The sequence below is a fragment of the Petromyzon marinus genome, chromosome 43 (genome assembly GCF_048934315.1).
Source record: "Petromyzon marinus isolate PM22_M1 ecotype Great Lakes invasive population chromosome 43, UKy_Petmar_22M1.pri1.0, whole genome shotgun sequence".
Classification (NCBI taxonomy): Eukaryota; Metazoa; Chordata; class Hyperoartia; order Petromyzontiformes; family Petromyzontidae; genus Petromyzon; species Petromyzon marinus.
In genome coordinates, this window is record NC_133709.1 from 5,866,631 (window position 1) to 5,887,686 (window position 21,056).

Here is a 21,056-nt window from a genome sequence, read left to right on the forward strand (position 1 = left end):
CTAAAACGCCTTTCATCCGGAGGTCACAAGGCGCTGTGTACGGATGCCACCATATAAAAAAAAATTAAGTGGCCGTTAAATTTTGATTTAAAGCTTTCGTGACTGCAGTAATTCATATTCTTAGCTCTTTCGTGACTTTACCGAAAGAGCTAAGAATATAAGTGGCCGTTAACGAGGTAGCAATGTAAAAAGTGGCATCAACAACGTCGCATATCCTACCGCCGCCACATTTCCGCCCTGGCCAACAACGACATTGATCACACTCAACTGAAGTTTATGCGTGCACGGTGCAAACCGTAACTTTATATAGATGCTAACATAATCTTTGCTCACATTTGCTCACATCGCCGAACTTTTCACATATCCGCCTACAACAGCGGGGCCTGCCGAGTCGACTATGTGGTCATTAGTCCTCGATTTAAGACCGAAACACACAATGCTGGCTATCGCCTGATGAATCTGGTTGTAATCACCAACGATACGTCGTACGCGAATTTGCAAATGTCGTGGGTTTACCCTCCAACACACCGGTGTGCTGAAGTAGTAACTAATAGGCACGTTCTCTTTACGTGACAAGCCATTTTAATTGGCTATGCCGGGTGGTGGCGGGTTTAACGACACATTCACATTTACGCGATCTAACCCGCCGAAACAACCCTTTTTTTATTATGATATACGTTGGCCTTCGTTGTGCTTTTCCTCGTAGCAGAGAAAACGCGGCCACTGTGAATCGCGGTTCTTTGTTCAGCTGAGTCAGAGTGAGGACGAGCGGGTGGGGGGGGGGGATGGGCGGTCTAGGCTGCTGCCGACTTGACTCGGCACAAATGTGCGAGGGGGGGGTGGTAGGGTGAGGAATGTAGGGGGGGGGGGTTGGAGGTTGGGTGGTGGGGGTCATACAACAAACACGCCATTCCCTTTTTGTGCAGCGTCAGAGAACGACGTGACACAGCGAGGGGGATGGGGGGGCAGAGGCAAAACGATGGAAGAAGAACGGGGAGGGGGTGGCGGTGGTGAGTTCGGCGTCGTCACGTGCCGCTCACGAGACTCACTGGCTGCCCTGCTACAAACTATGACTCCGCACAAAATAGAATAAATAATTAAAATCGCTTCCCCCATTTGTCGTCGTGCGTGTTGAGCGAACGCGCGGATGCGGTTCGAGCCGCCTCCCCACCGCGACTGGGGCTGCGGTGGTTGGGGTACCGGGCCGGTTACGCGCGCACGTGCGCGTGGGTGCGCGCGCGTGCGTGCGTGCGCGTGGGTGGGTGCGCGCGTGTACGTCGGAGATTTTATTGCATCTCTTCTCTGACTGGAGGGGGGGGGGGTGATTGAGCAGGAGAGAAATATGGGAGGGAGGGGCGAGGGAGTGTGGGGACTTCAGGGGAAGGAGTGCGAGGGTAATGGGAGTGAGTAAGTGGAGCGAAGGATGGAGTGAAGGAGTGAGCGAGAGATGGGAACGAGTGAAGGGATTCAGGGGAGGGAGGGAGTGTGACAGCGAGTAAAGGGAGCGGAGCGAGGAAGAGTAGAGAGTGGAGGGCGAGGGAGTGGAGGGAGTCGAGGAGGGAGGGTGAAAGTGCGAGGGAGGGAAGGAGCGAGAGAGGGGAGGGAGCAGAGGGAGGGGGATGACGAAGGGGGTGAGAGGGGAAGAAGGGAGGGGGTGGATGAGGGGAGGGGGTAGGGAGAAAAAAACCACGCCGTGGTAGTGGGGCGTGGACGGGAGGGAAGGGGGGGTGGCAGGGTATATATATACTCGTCAAGACTCCAGTCCTGTTGTTGAGGCCGAGTCTGGTGTAAGAGCAGCTGAGACCGCACGCTACAACTCTCACGCCGTCTCTCCGTGACCCCGCGACTACTACAACTACATCATCATCATCACTTACACAATCCAGCAACAGCATCGTCATCATGCCTGCCAACGATAGCCAAGACGTGTCCGTGCAGCACGCTGCCCAGCACGGGAAGACGCTCGGACTCGGGTGAGGATACTCCCTCCCTCTCCTCTCTTTCCTCTCTCTCTCTCCTCTCTCTTTTTTTTGTGCAAAACAAATTATGGCATTTTAATCCCACGTAAGTTGGCAATCATCAAAAAAAAGTTAACTTTTAAACGAACGTTCACCCTTTCCTCTCTCTCTCGCGTTAGCAGCGCGTGGGTGTGGAGCGGTGGCGCAACGGTGAGCGCACTGCTCCTCGTGACCAGGCCATCTGTCGATCTCTTTGCTGTGAATGAAAGAAAGAAGGGCCATTGCCCGAAACGTCGCGCATTATAAGTTGTTTGTGTTGCAGGGCAGTGCTGTTGAGCAGTGTGTTGAGTTGTTTCCCCTCTGTTATTTGTGCCGGCGATCTGAGTTTGATTTCCGACCACGGCTAACGTCAGTGGCGAGTGATAACAGAACCATTTCAGACCCCCCGCCCTCCCTGCCCCCATTTGTTCCCCACGCACTGACCACACCAGCTTCTATGTATGTATGTTGAACTTCTTTCGCACCGTACGTAGCCAACCGTACTGATCGAAGGTTCCCGGGGGATGGACAACAAACTGAAAACACAAAAGCAGTTCTAAAGAAATGTGTTTTAGTCTAGATTTAAAAGTGCACGGCTTCAGCGACTTCCGAATATCGGAAGGAAAACAAAAAGAGCTGCACTTGCTTGATGAAGAATGGTGAAAAGAAAAAAAGATCCCTCGTCTAGCCTTAACAGAATGTTGGGGGCAAGTGTACGCACAAAATAACCTGCATGGCGTCGGGGAGGGCCTTTTATCCATTCGTGGATCGAGAATGGTTGGAACGTATGTTTTGAAAGTATCAGTGATGAAATACCGATAGTTTTTGTTGTATGCTGGACTGCAGTCATAACACAAGCTGTGATTGTACAATAATACACGTTCATTTATATCTCGCCTGTTACGTAACAGATGTCCCCAAATGCAGTTCCGTATTTAGAGCTTTGGTGGGGAGAGGGGGGGGGCTGAGTGGTTGGGTGGGTGGGGGGACCCTAATGGGAACAGTCCCTGTGCGGCGACACGAGGTGAAAGTTGGGCAGGAATAAGTCTGCCACTAGGGGGCGACGTTGCCATTCATTGTTGGTTTTACAATGACCCCCACTCCCCATTGAGCGTAAACAAAAAAACACGGCGCGCAATTTCATGCTTCAAAAGATGTCTTGGACAATGGCTCTCCCCCACCTGGCCGGCAACGCATGGCATCTCCTCCTTTTAATCATTTGGCTGCTGTAAAACAAAAAAAAATGGACGTGATGAGCCACTTTTATTGAGCTATCGTCTGTGGCCAGGTCGCTTCTGAAAAAAAAAGAGCTACAGTATATAGGCTCCAGTGGGTCTAACCTGGCGAAATAAGCAATAGAAAACATAATTGTAATGTACGCAGCGAAGCAGACGACTAGTTTAACGGTTAATAATAAGCGAAAGTTAATAACGTGTACAACCGTGACACGCTGGACTGTGGAACAGCCGTTTCAGATGGTGCGTTTTGTAAGGTAGCTGGGACCGGGTGAGGTTTGCGTGGAACGTTTGTGTTGTTTGCTGCTAAAAAATAGGCTGCTTAAATCATTATGCGACACGGTGCAACAAAAAAATATAAAACCTCTCTTGGCTTCTGCTTCGAAGGTAAATTGGCCAAACACGTGGCAGTTGATATTCTTGGTTCTTTCGGTAAAGTCACGTTGAAGGGAAACAATAAAATAATAATATATAAAACAATAAAATTATTTACCGAAAGAACCAAGAATATGAATCACTGCAGTCACGAAAGCTTGAATTCAAAACGTGGCGGTTGTTTTTTTTAAATCTGTGCGTGCCCTTTAATGCCACCGTGTTTATTTTTCCGAACCCGTTCCGTTGAATTTTCAGCTACATTGTGTATTTTTTGTAGCTTAAGGAGGAAGCCAGGGAACCCGGAGGAAACTCAAATATATCAGAGGGGGGGGGAGGGGAGAACGTACAACCTCGACGGAGAAAGGCACTCGAGTGCGGGAGTCGAACCCAGACGCCTCTTGCTGCAAGGCACGATCGTTTCCGCTGAGCCACCACGCGAACCTCTCAAGTGGTTAGCGATTCTTCCGAAGTGTCTTTAAGATGTCAACGCTGTAATTAATTCGGATTCGGTCATTTTGCGTTGTGGGTGTTAATTTACATGTAGATGTTGTTGAAATGTGGTCATCTATCAGTTCGATTGGAATGTGTAACAAAAAATAAATGTTGTTCCTGGGTAGTAAGTGGTATTTCCTAATTGCTTATGCCTCCCAAAAGTACAGAAAATGGCTATTATTCCCCACAAACTTTGCTTTTGTGACCAGGACAGTGATATTTTGAAATGTAGCAATGTTCAATGAGAAAACGCGGTGTGCCTTTGTGTCTTTCGTTCACGTAAAGTCCTGGTTAGCTTCTGAGATCTGACGAAGATGGAGGGCACCGTTTGCGGTGCCGTTTCATATGCGGTGCGTAATCATGCCTTGCTTCTGTTGTCTTGCAGCAATGAACTGTCTGACATGCTGAAGGTTGGGACCAAAGACTCCCACACATTGGCCGAGAACACCCACTTCGTGAAGGAGTTCCTGCAGGGCCGGATCCGCCGGGACCTCTTCGAGGTGAGCCGGTGGCGGGGAATTCGATTGCAATGGCAATCATTGTACAATGATTGTTGGAAGGCGAATGCATTTGCTTTGATGTGAGGCCACGTGTGATGGGCGCCACGGTGGCTAGGAGATGCGAACTACCTCGCCTGGCATACAGGAGGTCGTGGGTTCGATCCCGACTCTTATGCCCGCATATTTGAAGTTTGTATGTTCTCCATGTGGTCGCGTGGATTTTTCGCCAGGTCCTCCATGCTTGCCATAAATTTCCACATGATAAGCCACCTTGTTTCAGCTATAATTTGTGGCCAGGCTGCTTCTGAAAAAGAGCTACAAAGCTCAGTGGGCCTTACCTGGTCAAATAAAAAAAAACAATTTTGTTTGACCTTTGGGCGACAACAGCACCTCGCAGCACAGTTATGTTTGTTTAATCCTAGGGGGGGCGGGGTGGAGGATTGGGGGGGGGGGGCAGGGGAGAAAAACCCCCTGATGATGACAGCTGTCCCTGCGCAATAAACCAAAGGGCTGGCCGTGTCTTTGCCTTCGCGCGCCCGTGTTGCCGAGCAGCACATGACGGTGGCGCTGTACCACGTGTACACGGCGCTGGAGGAGGAGATGGAGAGGAACAAGGGCCACGTCGCGTTCGCTCCGCTCCACTTCCCGCTCGAGCTCAGCCGCAAGGCTGCGCTCGAGAAGGACCTGCACTTCTTCTACGGCCCGCAGTGGCAGAAGAAGGCCGCCCGCTCCGACGCCGTCGACAGGTGCGTGTTCACCTTGGCCGCCCCGGGGGCCTGCCGCTTCTCGAAAATGCAACAGGCGCGCGGCGCGTGTCTATTTGGCCTGCTCACACGGTCATACGTACGTTTTATGGATGTACGTTGAACTTCTTTCGCACCGTACTTAGCCAACCGCGCTGATCGGAGCTGCGGGGGGGGGGAGGGGGGTGGGGGGTAAGGACAATAAACTTAAACACAAAAAGGGGTGCTTGAGAAATTATTTTTAAAATCTAGATTTCAAAGTGCCATAGCTGCAGCGGCTTCCGAATAACCGTTTAAGTGAAACTGTTATTTCAATGTCAGCTGGAATAGTCACAGATGTTACATTCGAAGCGGCGCGAAAGAAGTTCAACATACGTACAGGCAGCGATGCCGCCTCGCCCGACGCCGCGCGTGAGTGACGCCTCCCGTCGGCCGGTCCCACCTGTCCGCAGGTACGTGGAGCGCATCCGGTGGATCGGGGAGCACGAGCCGGAGCTGCTGGTGGCCCACGCCTACACGCGCTACATGGGCGACCTCTCGGGCGGCCAGGTCCTCAAGAAGGTGGCGCAGCGTGCCCTGCACCTGCCCGCCAGCGGCGAGGGCCTCGAGTTCTACACCTTCGACAACGTCACCAACGCCGGCAAGTTCAAGCAGCTGTACCGCTCGCGCATGAACAGCCTGGAGCTGGACGCCAAGACCATGGGGCGCGTCGTGGAGGAGGCCAACAGAGCTTTCCGGATGAACATGGAGGTGAGCAGCATTCACTTTGTGGACGAAATCGGTGACGGAAATGTCTTAATGTTGATGTCGGCGATGACTGTGAGCGAATGGGAAAAAAATAAAATGATCGTCAAGCGTGTGACGGTGATGACGACGATCCCCCCCCCCACCAAAGACCAAAGCGTGACCGACTCTTGACGAGCGAACGAGTTTGAATGAAGGTGCAGACGAAGGTGAATAATGTGGAAATGCCATATGAGGGTGGCTGAAAATGGTATTTTATTTCGCTCGTCACCTTTGTCAAAACAAAGATGACAAGCGAAATAAAGAGAAAAATAACTTCAGGCCCACATCCGCCCATTCTCATCATAGGATCAGCCGCCTTTCAGGGTGTACTGAGAGGAAAGTGAGCCTCTGGGACCCAAGCTCCAGTATTATTTTCATTATTTTGACGGAAGCGTCATCATGATGGAGCATGGGGCACCACTTTGAATTGAACGATGATTTTTTTCTTCAAATAAATCTTCGATATACAGTATATCATGGAACCCCAAATGCTGTCTCTTCTTAAGGTGTTTAAAGAGCTCGATGCCATCAGAGAGCTGACGCCAGATGAGAAGAAGAGTGGCCCCTCCAATGCAGCTCCACCACTTCTGAATGGTAAGTAACACGTGATGATCCAGTGACAATGAAAAACACATTCCTGCAAAGGGAGCTGGTAGGAACGTTGGGTTGCTCGGTCAATGGCCAGGGTCAACGGTGGCACCACGTGGTGTATTCCGCAAATATGCCCGACTGTGAGGGCGGGCACAAGCCGGCGTGAGTAGGTTAAACGTTGAGTTTTATAAGGGCACCACGGGGTGACCAGCCTCTCCTCACCCAGCCCCACCCTCCCCACCCAGCCCCTCCTCACCCTCCCCTCCCCACCTTCCCCACCCAGCCCCTCCCCACCCAGCCCCTCTCCACCCAGCTCCACCCCTCCCATTTCTGGATGCACGACGGACGGACACAATGATCCCCTGTGGGCTGGTGTAACCAGGAGGTTCCTACCAGCATATGCGGACATATTGAGACATATATATTTACAAAGCTACTCTTGTCCACAGCCATATGTTTATAACACAAGGTGAAGTTTCCCAACGGGATTTCACTTGGTTAACAAAGGCTGTTGTCGCTTGATGAATTCACTTGAGTATCATGGTGCCGAGTATGGTGCCTTGTTCGTGTGTGTATGTTTTGTGTTTGCGTGGGGAGCAGCGGCGCAGTGGTTAGCGCGCTGCGCTACGAATCCGGCGACCCAAGTTCGATTCCCGCTCACGCCCACCAACATCAGCTGCTATTATTTAAACTGGTCCTGACTCTACCCTAGGTCGACTCGGCCTCAAACGGCGCGGCGTGTAAACTATCGGCACCGGGGTTTTGGTGCTGGCCACACCACTCCCCTCGTGTGGCGTGCCGACTTTGTATGTTGACCTTGATTCCACCGCACGTAGCCAACCACGCTGAATCGGAGGTGACTTTAATGCGTGCGCGACAACTTAAAGTGGCTGCTCGTTCACGGAACTTGCCCCAGCAGAGTATATAATAGGGATCTTTGTTTTCGTTGTGCCGTCGATCCTCTGTGTGTGTGTGTGTGTCCAGGCATGTGCTCCTTCCACAAGGAGGCCACCCAGGCCCCCGGCGTGTCGCTGCTGTCTCGCGGGAACGTAGTGGCTGCGATCGCGTGCGCTGTCGCGGTCGCCGTCGTGTGCATCCAGTTTCTGATGTGAGACCCACACGACGCTCGCAATGAGGATGGCTGCCTGGTGGTACGGGGGAGGGGGGGTGGGGGGGGGCGGTGTGGGGAGGGGTGGGGACTGAATCGACGGCGCAGGGAAACACGGTCATGAAAATTTGATAGCAAGAAATTTGGAAGATCATTTACGGCCGCTTTGTCATGTCCGCTGCTGGATAAAGGCTTTCCCGAGCTGTGTGGGGGGATGTTTGACCATACTTCACCGCATTGATCAGTGTGGGTTGAGTGAGTGAAGGATTTGCCGGAGAGGCGTGAGGTGCTGAGCGGCGGCGAAAACGGTTCAGATATCACTCGCATCACTCGCCAAACTGATGTAAGCAGTGGCCTGGAATCGAACTCAGGTACCGGGGGTTGATATCACTGATAAGAGTTATGGTTTCCCATCGTAAAACTTGAGAAATAAAATCAGCATATTAACTTCTAAGTATTTAGTATGTCACAAAAAGCATTGTGCAATATGCCACATTTTGTAATGGCAATTAATCCGTACATTTCAGAAGAGGTGCGGAAAATACCTCCGGCTTCTGTGTTTCTTCTTTAGACTCCGTGACGGAGACTTTGATAGGATTTTAAGCACCTTTGAATAATAAGTAAAACAAATTTAAGACATTTTTTTAATCGCATCACGTTACTTTATGTGCTGAATAAAAAATACTGACCAACCTTTCTTAATACCTCAATCATACTATTTTTGATCTCAGAATACAAGCAGTCGAATTTTTGGTGAAAATTGTGAAAATTGCCTACATATCCCTTTAACTTAAGATTTTAAAGTATCAATATTTACTCTAAAATGCAACGCCATACTGAAAAACAGAAAGTGTTTTAAATTATTTGCAGTGACTGTCAACACTGGTTTGTAATTTTTTTATTATAAGCCATAGGTGTTTTATAATAGAGACAAATAATAGTCTGGCATCTTACTTGACTATACTAGACCCGGTCCATACTGGACATCTGTGAAAAAGAGCTTCATAGCTCATCAGATTCCTCCAGTCGAAATGCAAACCGACATAGAGCAGTGAGGCCCCAACCTGTGATCTGTGAACAACTGCTCATGCCCACCATGGTCTGGCAGTAGGTAGCGGAAACCTTTGCGGATACGATGTTTTTTTGACGAAACATTCACCATGGAAAACATTCTTTCCAGGGTTGACTCTTGTCTTCGGGTCTGGAAAACGTTTGGGAATGACTTGTCATAGAGAAAGACGCAAGTGTAAGTTACTGACAACTGCGATGTGACATTTGATATTATTCGAGTCTCCGTGAGTCGGCGGACGAGATGAACACTGTTTGGGCCCTACCTGTATTAATGTGCACGCGACAGGAAATGGTCAATCGATTAATCGTGCCGGATTATTTCGTTCAAGCATCCCGAACACAACGTATACATGGCAGTAGCCTTTGACATAAACTCTCATGGACTCCCTTCCACTTTAGTTACTCGAGGTGCCCAAAGAATAGCAACAACCAGACACCATCGTTCAAGCAAACCACTACTTGTGCAAATTATTGTTAGCTGTTATATTACTGTACTATTTTACCAATAGGTGCAATGCGTCTGTGTTACAGACATTAAAGGCCGAACTCTTGTGTTGGCAGGAAGCATTCCAGCAAATTTATTGGTTGAAAATAGAGAGTATTTAGAAAATAACATTGCATTGAGTACCTCTGAATCAGGAATAGTTTTTTAAATCCACTGCTGGATGAAAGCCTCCCAACACCACATAGTTTATGGGGTTTCTTTGGCTATCCAGTAAAACCTTGGATTGCGAGTAACTTGGTCTGCGAGTGTTTTGCAAGACGAGCAAAAATTTTAACTAAATATTAACTTGATAAGCGAGCGAGGTCTTGCAATACGAGTAGTATGTATACGCTTTGTCTGCCGAGCGTCACGTGATCACAACTGATATACGAGTGCGTTGATATGCGAGTGCTTTGGATTACAAACACGTTTCTGGAACAAATTATGCTCGCAATCCAAGGTTTTACTGCATTTTACCATGCTGGTCAGTGTGTGCTTGAGAATTGGGGTGGGGCTGGTGAAAATATTTCTGCCAACGCAATCGTAAAGCCCTTTTGTGTTAGATGTGTTGGTTTGTGTTTAATTTATAAAAAAAAAGGTCTAACTGTGATGCCCTATATGTAATTATCATCGAAGCAATAACTAATGTGCACAATTCAGGGTTGAATATTCGATTTGTTTTCATAAACATAAATATAGAATCTGTCTTATCAGTGGGTAACACTTTGAACATTTGAGGCTATTGCACAATTAAATTTGTGTAAACGTATTGACACATGCAAGTGGAATTGACACACATGCTTGGACTGGTTTGTTTATTTTGCATTGCATTTCACTGCTATTTAAGGTAACATTTAAATCGACTAGATTTAATAGGCATGATAGAAATTACATTTTGAACATATGGTTGCATCAGTAAAATGATCCGGTGTAACGTTTCGAATACATGAATAATTTAAGCAATGGTGACCGCACGCATCAATATATGGCGACAATTGACGCCAAGTGGCAACAATTTCGTAGTGAAAACATGGAAGCTCTGCCACAGGAGTGACGTCACGTCTGCTGTCATCACATTTTCAGATCGAAACTGAATTATTTTTCCGGATCGTCCAAATTATACATTCCCAGTAGACCCTATGAGGCGAAGCTACTGTTTAGTTGTGTTTTGTATGTGTTTGCAAATAAGTTTAACTGTGAAATGTGCATTCAACCTTAGGTGGGGACAAACGTAATTATTACCAAGTTGTTACCATTATGAAAAAAAAATTACGGAAAAAAAACCCCCAGCTCATTAAACGCCACCTACTTTTACCTGCCACTTATAAAAACAGTCAACATTGGGATGCTTTGGCGTTGTGTTCCGGGAATTGATTCCGTGGTGAAAATTCCAATAAAGGAAATTTTTATTCTGGGAAGTTCCCCGATCCTCTAATACATTTCCATCCTGGTCTTGCCGGTCTTGCCGGCGAGTCCGCTGAGCAAAGTAAGTTTGCCTTTCACACTCGGAGACAATGGTTTTGAGAAGCACCCGTACCAGCCACACTTCAAATACCACAGACTTCTGAAATCTAAATAGAGGAAACTACCTGCGATGTTTTGTTGTGTGTGTGTTATTGTATGCTTGCTCATGCTAAAGATCATCCTTTTTTTTCTCTCGCCGCTTGTAACTCGAATGTTGTTGTTTTTTTTCTCTCCGGGGTTGAGACTGCGTTGTTGAGCATATTTTTATTACAACTTTCACCATGCACTACTTGTGGGCACCAATTTAATTCTGAACCCTGAAGATGCTCACAGCAGGAGTGCACGCTGAAAGCTTGCGAGAATAAATTCTCGACACGCAGCAGCTGAACCCGGGAAAAACACACTCGCATCGCCTTTTTATACTTGCAAATACCACATGGATTAGATGAGGGTGAAGTAGTGTTTCTTTTTCACGGATTCTGTGAAATGTAGTTTTTATGATTTTTTTTATTAGTTACGTGTCTGTGCATCACTGTTTCTGTTATACATGCACCATAATATACACGTACCGAAATATCCTATGAATACAAATTAAGGTAATTCATTCACAAAATCAGGTATTTTCTTGTTTAATTGCACATCCATATTTTTGATGTGGAAATGGTAGTCCTGCTTTAATTCGAGATGGTTCTTGTTTGTGAGATATAATCGCATTCTATATCCCTCTGTAACTGCACTGATGGATGAATATCTCCCCACAACACGCTGGTGACTGGTAATTTGACAACATTTAACAATGCTTATGAGAGTGGGGTGCTCCAAACAAGTTCAGATATCACTCCATAGAGAAGTTAGCCATGGCTGGAAATCAAACTCAGGTTGCCGTGTTCATAGATTAGGACGCTAACCACTGCGCCACTGCTCCACTTTCTTTCGTCGAATATTAGTCATTGCAGTAGGGTTTATGTTCTTTTGAGACCAGCAGATATGCCAAGGTTTTTCAAGTCACAAATGGTGGCAATAAAGCTCAATAGTTGGCTTTTTGTAACATACGTTATTATTTTTCTGCGTGAATATTTTTTAATGTAAAAGCTCCAAGACGGTTTTAGAAATTATACTGACAAGGGAAATGTTTTTACGATTTTGTCTGCTTTCATGTTGGTATTTCAAATTTATTCCTGCCTTGCAAAATCCAGCCCATTTTTGTATTTTTGGTGCATCTGGTAGCGAACTTGCTCCCACCAAAGATGTAAGTGGTAAGCTGGCAATTCTTAAACCCTTTTTTACCACGAGGGTTTCAAAGCAGGAATAGCGCCGAAGAAAACTAAAATGAAAAAAAAAACATTTATGGAGCGGCATGATTCTTAGAAAATTCTGTATGTGGTCAAGGGGTTTAAAACATCATCAGCCTACTACTGAAATCAGCAGGGTTGGCAAGCATGTGCCTGGACATTGTATTTTTTTCTTGCCATTATATGCCCAGGACCGGCCATTGCATAAAGGTGGATCGGGCACGGTTTCAACATTTGTGTGGTATAGTCCGGGTCTGACTTTGAGCCATTACTGATTCTACCTTCTGATGGGGGTGCCATCATTATTAACTCGTGATGTTGATTCTTCAACAGTTGTGCACTGATCAAACATTGAGCACGTGCTTCGCATCGCTGCATTTCAATACTGTTTAATAACATGCACCGATGTTTGACGTTTATTTTTGTTTGTAATAAAAAAAAGTTTGATTAACAATGTACTTCGGTGCACTTATTGTTTCACCAGTCATGCCAACATGTGTCCTCAACATATTTGACGACAGAAGTGTCTCATTACCGTTAAGGCCCCTCTGAGAGCCACTTGTAGTGAAACTCCTGACATGGCCCTTGACACTTCTCACCTACGGACCTCTTATGTGGTGCCCTGTTACCCATGGGATTTTTTTCGAGACGTGCATTACATCACTCCGGCTCTTTCCATTATCCCACGGGAACGTGAATTAGGGGAAGAACAGCAATTGCATTGCAGTTTAAGCAGAACGGAATACCCGTAAAGCTGGGTAAACTCTCATTGAGCTCAATGGCTACGACCATTTCATCCTGAATGCCTCCGATATGGTCTGAGCTTGTGAAGCAAACTGGTGTCGAGTCCTGGTTAGTCGCGTGGATGGGAGACTGCCTAGGGATACCAGGTGTTGTTAGGATTTTTCGTTTTATGTCGGAAGGGGGAGCTATTTACCGTACGTTTCAGACGCATAGAGTGGAACTTTCATATGTAAGTCTGTAGGGAGCACTGACAACTGGGGTGAACGTGACATTGGTGAATTCCAATTCTGAATCCCAAGTCATCAAGAGTTTGACCCCAAGTTGCAGTGCCCCCTTTTAGACATTGAAATGCCAGTTCGGCTTCGTGCGTGTGAAACGTGGAGTAACTAGCGCCCCCTTGAGACACGAAAACGCAAAAACCTTCAAAAAGCCTACAACACCTGGTATTCCCAGGCGGTCTCCCATCCAAGTACTAACCAGGCTCGACCCTGCTTAGCTTCCGAGATCGGACGAGATCGGGCGTGTTCAGGGTGATATGGTCGTAGGCGAGAGCTGAGGGGAGATTTAGTATACTTATCTCTAACGTAGTTGTGATCAACCTGCTCTTATCTCTAACGTAGTTGTGACCAACCTTTGCACAAAGTGACGACTTTTTGTGTGAAGACACCGCCTGCAATCATCCTTGCATTCACAGTGGAGTTCAACTCAAGACGTCTCGGTGCAAGCCCAAGTGGCCTCAGCTCTGGAGCAACATCTCGGTTCTGAGCAGCTATCGCAGAGTAAAAGTTGTCACCATATTTATATAGAGTACGTGTGTGTTTGTGTATTTAAACCACAACGTGCAGACTTTGTTAATCCGCTGATGGATGAAGACCCCCACACGCCGTGTCTCTACGATCCTGGGGGTTGATTGAGCATACTTCACCACGCTGGTCGACGGTGCGGGTTGGTGGTGAAGTGGTGGGGGTGGAGAGAGGCTGACCTGGTTCGGATATCACTCGACACCACCGATGATGTTAGCCGTGCCCGGGATTCTAACTCAGCTCAGCAGCTTCACTGCACCGTGACGCTTAGAGCCACGGCACCCTAAGGGCTGTGGTCTTGACAGTGGCAGAAGTGAGCTCTGGGGTCGCGACCTGAAGTTGGTGGTGAACACGAATTTTGTGGGTAACATTTACTCGCCGTAAAAATATCAGCGGGAAGAGTTGACGTTGGAGATAAGTTTACTAAATCTCCCCTCAGCTCTCGCCTACGACCATATCACCCTGAATACGCCCGATCTCGGAAGCTAAGCAGGGTCGAGCCTGGTTAGTACTTGGATGGGAGACCGCCTGGGAATACCAGGTGTTGTAGGCTTTTTGTTGCCGGCTTTTGCCTCTTTCCGTCGGCAGGGGGAGCGCTGTCTTCCCCGCGTGTCGCTCACGCACAGCGGGGCTGGCGGGTTCTCGTCTCTAGGGGGCACCGCTACCTCGGCCTCGAGCTGCACCGACGACGCGCCCGGTCATTCCGTGTCGTGCATTGTAGACTTTTGTGCTCCACCAGGACCCACAGCTCACAGAGGGGGCCTTGCATATGAACATCCCGCAGTTCACCAGCGTTCACCCACTCTGGTGATGAGACACCGATTATCAAAACCAGCACCAGAGCTTTTTTTTCCTGTGTTCAACCATTGCCAATGAAACGATTCACTCCCAGGTCGCTTGGCTGCTGGGATGTGTAAAGAAATTATTTTATTTTCTTGGATTCCGCGCTGCTCAATGCATTATTGCCGGTGCTGACAGGTAAGCATTCTCCTGCAATGCATTGTGCCAAAATAATTGAATGATTTTACTTTTAATATAAATTAGTATTATTTAGTAACCATAATTGTTCATTGATTAAAGGATGCGACTCAATCGCAACTAACAGTTCAACTCTTCTTACGCCAATAAAAAAATAACTGGTCATCAATATTCGTAGTTTTTAACAAGACATTCTCATCAGGTCCCGTGGTGTAAATAAGTGCAAGACGCCAACTCTCATTTCCCACTATCCCCTCTTCAGTGGGCAGTGCACAACACCCGCTTGTTCCACCCCACTTCTATGTACAGAGATTCCCGCCCTCACTAACCCCCAGGAACCAGCGTGGACCCGCGGTCAAATAAGTCCAGTTACCCACTGGGCATGTGGAGGCCCTCATCCAGCATTGAATTGACAGAGGGCTGTTGAAGTTAAATCAGGCAGCTCTAAATAAATGTTTTATCCGTGCGCCAGAAATACAAGCCAGCTCGTAAACCCCAACACTGACCAGCGTGGCGATATACGGTTAACAAAAAAACTATATCCGACGTGGTTTTGTCAGGCTTTCATCCAGCAGTGGAAGCACAAAGGCTGTAAAATGAAGTTGTTGTCAGCTTGAGGCCGAGGTAGCGGTGCCCCCTAGAGACGAGAACCCGCGAGCTCCGCTCTGCGTGAGCGACACGCACAGAGTGGAACTTGCATACTGAAGTCTGTGGGGAGCACTGCCAACTCTGGGTGAGCGTGTTATATTAACTTTTTTAACAGCTCTTGGTCAATCCACTGCCGGATGAAGGCCTCCCCACAAGCCACTGTCATGTATATCGTGGTTATGCAATGTCGCATAAAACTGTAAACAAACAAAAATCCTGCTAAATTCCAGTTCTAAATCCCAAGTAATCAAGAGTTTGACCCCTAGTGGCAGTGCCCCTATAGACATTGAAATGCCAGTTCGGCTTCGTGCGTGTGAAACGTGGAGTAACTAGCGCCCCCTTGAGACACGAAAACGCAATAGTCTATAACAAAAAGCCTACAACACCTGGTATTCCCAGGCGGTCTCCCATCCAAGTACTAACCAGGCTCGACCCTGCTTAGCTTCCGAGATCGGACGAGATCGGGCGTGTTCAGGGTGATATGGTCGTAGGCGATAGCTGAGAGGAGATTTAGTAAACTAATCTCTAACGTAGTTGTGACCAACCTTTGGACAAAGTGACTTAACTTCTTGTGTGAAGACACCGCCTGCAATCATCCTTGCATTCACAGTGGAGTTCAACTCAAGACGTCTCGGTGCAAGCCCAAGTGGCCTCAGCTCTGGAGCAACATCTCAGTTCTGAGCAGCTATCGCAGAGTAAAAGTTGTCACCATATTTATATAGAGTACGTGTGTGTGTTTGTGTATTTAAACCACAACGTGCAGACTTTGTTAATCCGCTGATGGATGAAGACCCCCACACGCCGTGTCTCTACGATCCTGGGGGTTGAATGAGCATACTTCACCACGCTGGTCGACGGTGCGGGTTGGTGGTGAAGTGGTGGGGGTGGAGAGAGGCTGACCTGGTTCGGATATCACTCGACACCACCGATGATGTTAGCCGTGCCCGGGATTCTAACTCAGCTCAGCAGCTTCACAGCACCGTGACGCTTAGAGCCACGGCACCCTAAGGGCTGTGGTCTTGACAGTGTTAGAAGTGAGCTCTGGGGTCGCGACCGGAAGTTGGTGGTGAACACGAATTTTGTGGGCAACATTTACTCGCTATAGAAAAATCACCAGCGGGAAGAGTTGACGTTGGAGATAAGTTTACTAAATTTCCTCTCACCCCTCGCCTACGACCATATCACCCTGAATACGCCCGATCTCGTCCGATCTCGGAAGCTAAGCAGGGTCGAGCCTGGTTAGTACTTGGATGGGAGACCGCCTGGGAATACCAGGTGTTGTAGGCTTTTTGTTGCCGGCTTTTGCCTCTTTCCGTCGGCAGGGGGAGCGCTGTCTTCCCCGCGTGTCGCTCACGCACAGCGGGTCTGGCGGGTTCTCGTCTCTAGGGGGCACCGCTACCTCGGCCTCGAGCTGCACCGACGACGCGCCCGGTCATTCCGTGTCGTGCATTGTAGACTTTTGTGCTCCACCAGGACCCACAGCTCACAGAGGGGGCCTTGCATATGAACATCCCGCAGTTCACCAGCGTTCACCCACTCTGGTGATGAGACACCGATTATCAAAACCAGCACCAGAGCTTTTTTTTCCTGTGTTCAACCATTGCCAATGAAACGATTCACTCCCAGGTCGCTTGGCTGCTGGGATGTGTAAAGAAATTATTTTATTTTCTTGGATTCCGCGCTGCTCAATGCATTATTGCCGGTGCTGACAGGAAAGCATTCTCCTGCAATGCATTGTGCCAAGATAATTGAATGATTTTACTTTTAATATAAATTAGTATTATTTAGTAACCATAATTGTTGATTGATTAAAGGATGCGACTCAATCGCAACTAACAGTTCAACTCTTCTTACGCCAATAAAAAAAATAACTGGTCATCAATATTCGTAGTTTTTAACAAGACATTCTCATCAGGTCCCGTGGTGTAAATAAGTGCACGACGCTAACTCTCATTTCCCACTATCCCCTCTTCAGTGGGCAGTGCACAACACCCGCTTGTTCCACCCCACTTCTATGTACAGAGATTCCCGCCCTCACTAACCCCCAGGAACCAGCGTGGACCCGCGGTCAAATAAGTCCAATTACCCACTGGGCATGTGGAGGCCCTCATCCAGCATTGAATTGACAGAGGGCTGTTGAAGTTAAATCAAGCAGCTCTAAATAAATGTTTTATCCGTGCTCCAGAAATAAAAGCCAGCTCGTAAACCCCAACACTGACCAGCGTGGCGATATACGGTTAACAGAAACTATATCCGACGTGGTTTTGTCAGGCTTTCATCCAGCAGTGGAAGCACAAAGGCTGTAAAATGAAGTTGTTGTCAGCTTGAGGCCGAGGTAGCGGTGCCCCCTAGAGACGAGAACCCGCGAGCTCCGCTCTGCGTGAGCGACACGCACAGAGTGGAACTTGCATACTGAAGTCTGTGGGGGGCACTGCCAACTCTGGGTGAGCGTGTTATATTTTTTTTTGACGGCTCTTGATCAATCCACTGCCGGATGAAGGCCTCCCCACACGCCACTGTCATGTATATCGTGGTTATGCAATGTCGCATAAAACTGTAAACAAACAAAAATGCTGCTAAATTCCAGTTCTAAATCCCAAGTCATCAAGAGTTTGACCCCTAGTGGCAGTGCCCCCTATACACATTGAAATGCCAGTTCGGCTTCGTGCGTGTGAAACGTGGAGTAACTAGCGCCCCCTTGAGACACGAAAACGCAATAGTCTATAACAAAAAGCCTACAACACCTGGTATTCCCAGGCGGTCTCCCATCCAAGTACTAACCAGGCTCGACCCTGCTTAGCTTCCGAGATCGGACGAGATCGGGCGTGTTCAGGGTGATATGGTCGTAGGCGATAGCTGAGAGGAGATTTAGTAAACTAATCTCTAACGTAGTTGTGACCAACCTTTGGACAAAGTGACTTAACTTCTTGTGTGAAGACACCGCCTGCAATCATCCTTGCATTCACAGTGGAGTTCAACTCAAGACGTCTCGGTGCAAACCCAAGTGGCCTCAGCTCTGGAGCAACATCTCAGTTCTGAGCAGCTATCGCAGAGTAAAAGTTGTCCCCATATTTATATAGAGTACGTGTGTGTGTATTTAAACCACAACGTGCAGACTTTGTTAATCCGCTGATAGATGAAGACCCCCACACGCCGTGTCTCTACGATCCTGGGGGTTGATTGAGCATACTTCACCACGCTGGTCGGACGGTGCGGGTTGGTGGTGAAGTGGTGGGGGTGTAGAGAGGCTGACCTGGTTCGGATATCACTCGATACCACCGATGATGTTAGCCGTGCCCGGGATTCTAACTCAGCTCAGCAGCTTCACTGCACCGTGACGCTTAGAGCCACGGCACCCGAAGGGCTGTGGTCTTGACAGTGGCAGAAGTGAGCTCTGGGGTCGCGACCTGAAGTTGGTGGTGAACACGAATTTTGTGGGTAACATTTACTCGCCGTAAAAATATCAGCGGGAAGAGTTGACGTTGGAGATAAGTTTAGTAAATCTCCCCTCAGCTCTCGCCTACGACCATATCACCCTGAATACGCCCGATCTCGGAAGCTAAGCAGGGTCGAGCCTGGTTAGTACTTGGATGGGAGACCGCCTGGGCATACCAGGTGTTGTAGGCTTTTTGTTGCCGGCTTTTGCCTCTTTCCGTCGGCAGGAGGAGCGCTGTCTTTCCCGCGTGTCGCTCACGCACAGCGGGGCTGACGGGTTCTCGTCTCTAGGGGGCACCGCTACCTCGGCCTCGAGCTGCACCGACGACGCGCCCGGTCATTCCGTGTCGTGCATTGTAGACTTTTGTGCTCCACCAGGACCCACAGCTCACAGAGGGGGCCTTGCATATGAACATCCCGCAGTTCACCAGCGTTCACCCACTCTGTTGATGAGACACCGATTATCAAAACCAGCACCAGAGTTTTTTTTTCCTGTGTTCAACCATTGCCAATGAAACGATTCACTCCCAGGTCGCTTGGCTGCTGGGATGTGTAAAGAAATTATTTTATTTTATTGGATTCCGCGCTGCTCAATGCATTATCGCCGGTGCTGACAGGAAAGCATTCTCCTGCAATGCATTGTGCCAAGATAATTGAATTATTTTACTTTTAATATAAATTAGTATTATTTAGTAACCATAATTGTTGATTGATTAAAGGATGCGACTCAATCGCAACTAATAGTTCAACTGTTCTTACGCCAATAAAAAAATAACTGGTCATCAATATTCGTAGTTTTTAACAAGACATTCTCATCAGGTCCCGTGGTGTAAATAAGTGCAAGACGCCAACTCTCATTTCCCACTATCCCCTCTTCAGTGGGCAGTGCACAACACCCGCTTGTTCCACCCCACTTCTATGTACAGAGATTCCCGCCCTCACTAACCCCCAGGAACCAGCGTGGACCCGCGGTCAAATAAGTCCAATTACCCACTGGGCATGTGGAGGCCCTCATCCAGCATTGAATTGACAGAGGGCTGTTGAAGTTAAATCAAGCAGCTCTAAATAAATGTTTTATCCGTGCTCCAGAAATAAAAGCCAGCTCGTAAACCCCAACACTGACCAGCGTGGCGATATACGGTTAACAGAAACTATATCCGACGTGGTTTTGTCAGGCTTTCATCCAGCAGTGGAAGCACAAAGGCTGTAAAATGAAGTTGTTGTCAGCTTGAGGCCGAGGTAGCGGTGCCCCCTAGAGACGAGAACCCGCGAGCTCCGCTCTGCGTGAGCGACACGCACAGAGTGGAACTTGCATACTGAAGTCTGTGGGGGGCACTGCCAACTCTGGGTGAGCGTGTTATATTTTTTTTTGACGGCTCTTGATCAATCCACTGCCGGATGAAGGCCTCCCCACACGCCACTGTCATGTATATCGTGGTTATGCAATGTCGCATAAAACTGTAAACAAACAAAAATGCTGCTAAATTCCAGTTCTAAATCCCAAGTCATCAAGAGTTTGACCCCTAGTGGCAGTGCCCCCTATACACATTGAAATGCCAGTTCGGCTTCGTGCGTGTGAAACGTGGAGTAACTAGCGCCCCCTTGAGACACGAAAACGCAATAGTCTATAACAAAAAGCCTACAACACCTGGTATTCCCAGGCGGTCTCCCATCCAAGTACTAACCAGGCTCGACCCTGCTTAGCTTCCGAGATCGGACGAGATCGGGCGTGTTCAGGGTGATATGGTCGTAGGCGATAGCTGAGAGGAGATTTAGTAAACTAATCTCTAACGTAGTTGTGACCAACCTTTGGACAAAGTGACTTAACTTCTTGTGTGAAGACACCGCCTGCAATCATCCTTGCATTCACAGTGGAGTTCAACTCAAGACGTCTCGGTGCAAACCCAAGTGGCCTCAGCTCTGGAGCAACATCTCAGTTCTGAGCAGCTATGGTAGAGTAAAAGTTGTCACCATATTTATATACAGTACGTGTGTGTGTGTTTGTGTATTTAAACCACAACGTGCAGACTTTGTTAATCCGCTGATGGATGAAGACCCCCACACGCCGTGTCTCTACGATCCTGGGGGTTGATTGAGCATACTTCACCACGCTGGTCGACGGTGCGGGTTGGTGGTGAAGTGGTGGGGGTGGAGAGAGGCTGACCTGGTTCGGATATCACTCGACACCACCGATGATGTTAGCCGTGCCCGGGATTCTAACTCAGCTCAGCAGCTTCACTGCACCGTGACGCTTAGAGCCACGGCACCCTAAGGGCTGTGGTCTTGACAGTGTTAGAAGTGAGCTCTGGG

General features: G+C 48.3%; 1 protein-coding gene, 5 non-coding genes and 2 pseudogenes across 6 annotated transcripts; 4 read left to right on the top strand and 4 right to left on the bottom strand.

Annotated features, from left to right (window-relative positions):
* Window positions 1-1,744: 1,744 nt before the first annotated feature.
* On the top strand, window positions 1,745-12,592 carry LOC116951392 (heme oxygenase 2-like). Its single transcript, XM_032969931.2, has 6 exons — window positions 1,745-1,973; window positions 4,485-4,599; window positions 5,152-5,345; window positions 5,795-6,092; window positions 6,635-6,722; window positions 7,704-12,592. The coding sequence occupies exons 1-6, from the start codon at window positions 1,903-1,905 to the stop codon at window positions 7,829-7,831; spliced, it is 894 nt and encodes a 297-aa protein (XP_032825822.1). The 5' UTR covers window positions 1,745-1,902; the 3' UTR covers window positions 7,832-12,592.
* Window positions 12,593-13,310: 718 nt separating this feature from the next.
* Window positions 13,311-13,429, bottom strand: LOC116951757 (5S ribosomal RNA). Its single transcript, XR_004404326.1, has one exon. It is a non-coding gene; the product is annotated as a 5S ribosomal RNA (ribosomal RNA).
* A 700-nt stretch (window positions 13,430-14,129) lies between these two features.
* LOC116951710 (5S ribosomal RNA) lies at window positions 14,130-14,238 on the top strand (annotated as a pseudogene).
* Window positions 14,239-15,685: 1,447 nt separating this feature from the next.
* LOC116951758 (5S ribosomal RNA) lies at window positions 15,686-15,804 on the bottom strand. Its single transcript, XR_004404327.1, has one exon. It is a non-coding gene; the product is annotated as a 5S ribosomal RNA (ribosomal RNA).
* Window positions 15,805-16,479: 675 nt separating this feature from the next.
* LOC116951706 (5S ribosomal RNA) lies at window positions 16,480-16,598 on the top strand. The gene has a single exon (XR_004404279.1). It is a non-coding gene; the product is annotated as a 5S ribosomal RNA (ribosomal RNA).
* Window positions 16,599-18,043: 1,445 nt separating this feature from the next.
* Window positions 18,044-18,162, bottom strand: LOC116951759 (5S ribosomal RNA). The gene has a single exon (XR_004404328.1). It is a non-coding gene; the product is annotated as a 5S ribosomal RNA (ribosomal RNA).
* A 667-nt stretch (window positions 18,163-18,829) lies between these two features.
* Window positions 18,830-18,938, top strand: LOC116951739 (5S ribosomal RNA; annotated as a pseudogene).
* A 1,444-nt stretch (window positions 18,939-20,382) lies between these two features.
* LOC116951760 (5S ribosomal RNA) lies at window positions 20,383-20,501 on the bottom strand. The gene has a single exon (XR_004404329.1). It is a non-coding gene; the product is annotated as a 5S ribosomal RNA (ribosomal RNA).
* Between the last annotated feature and the right edge of the window lie 555 nt (window positions 20,502-21,056).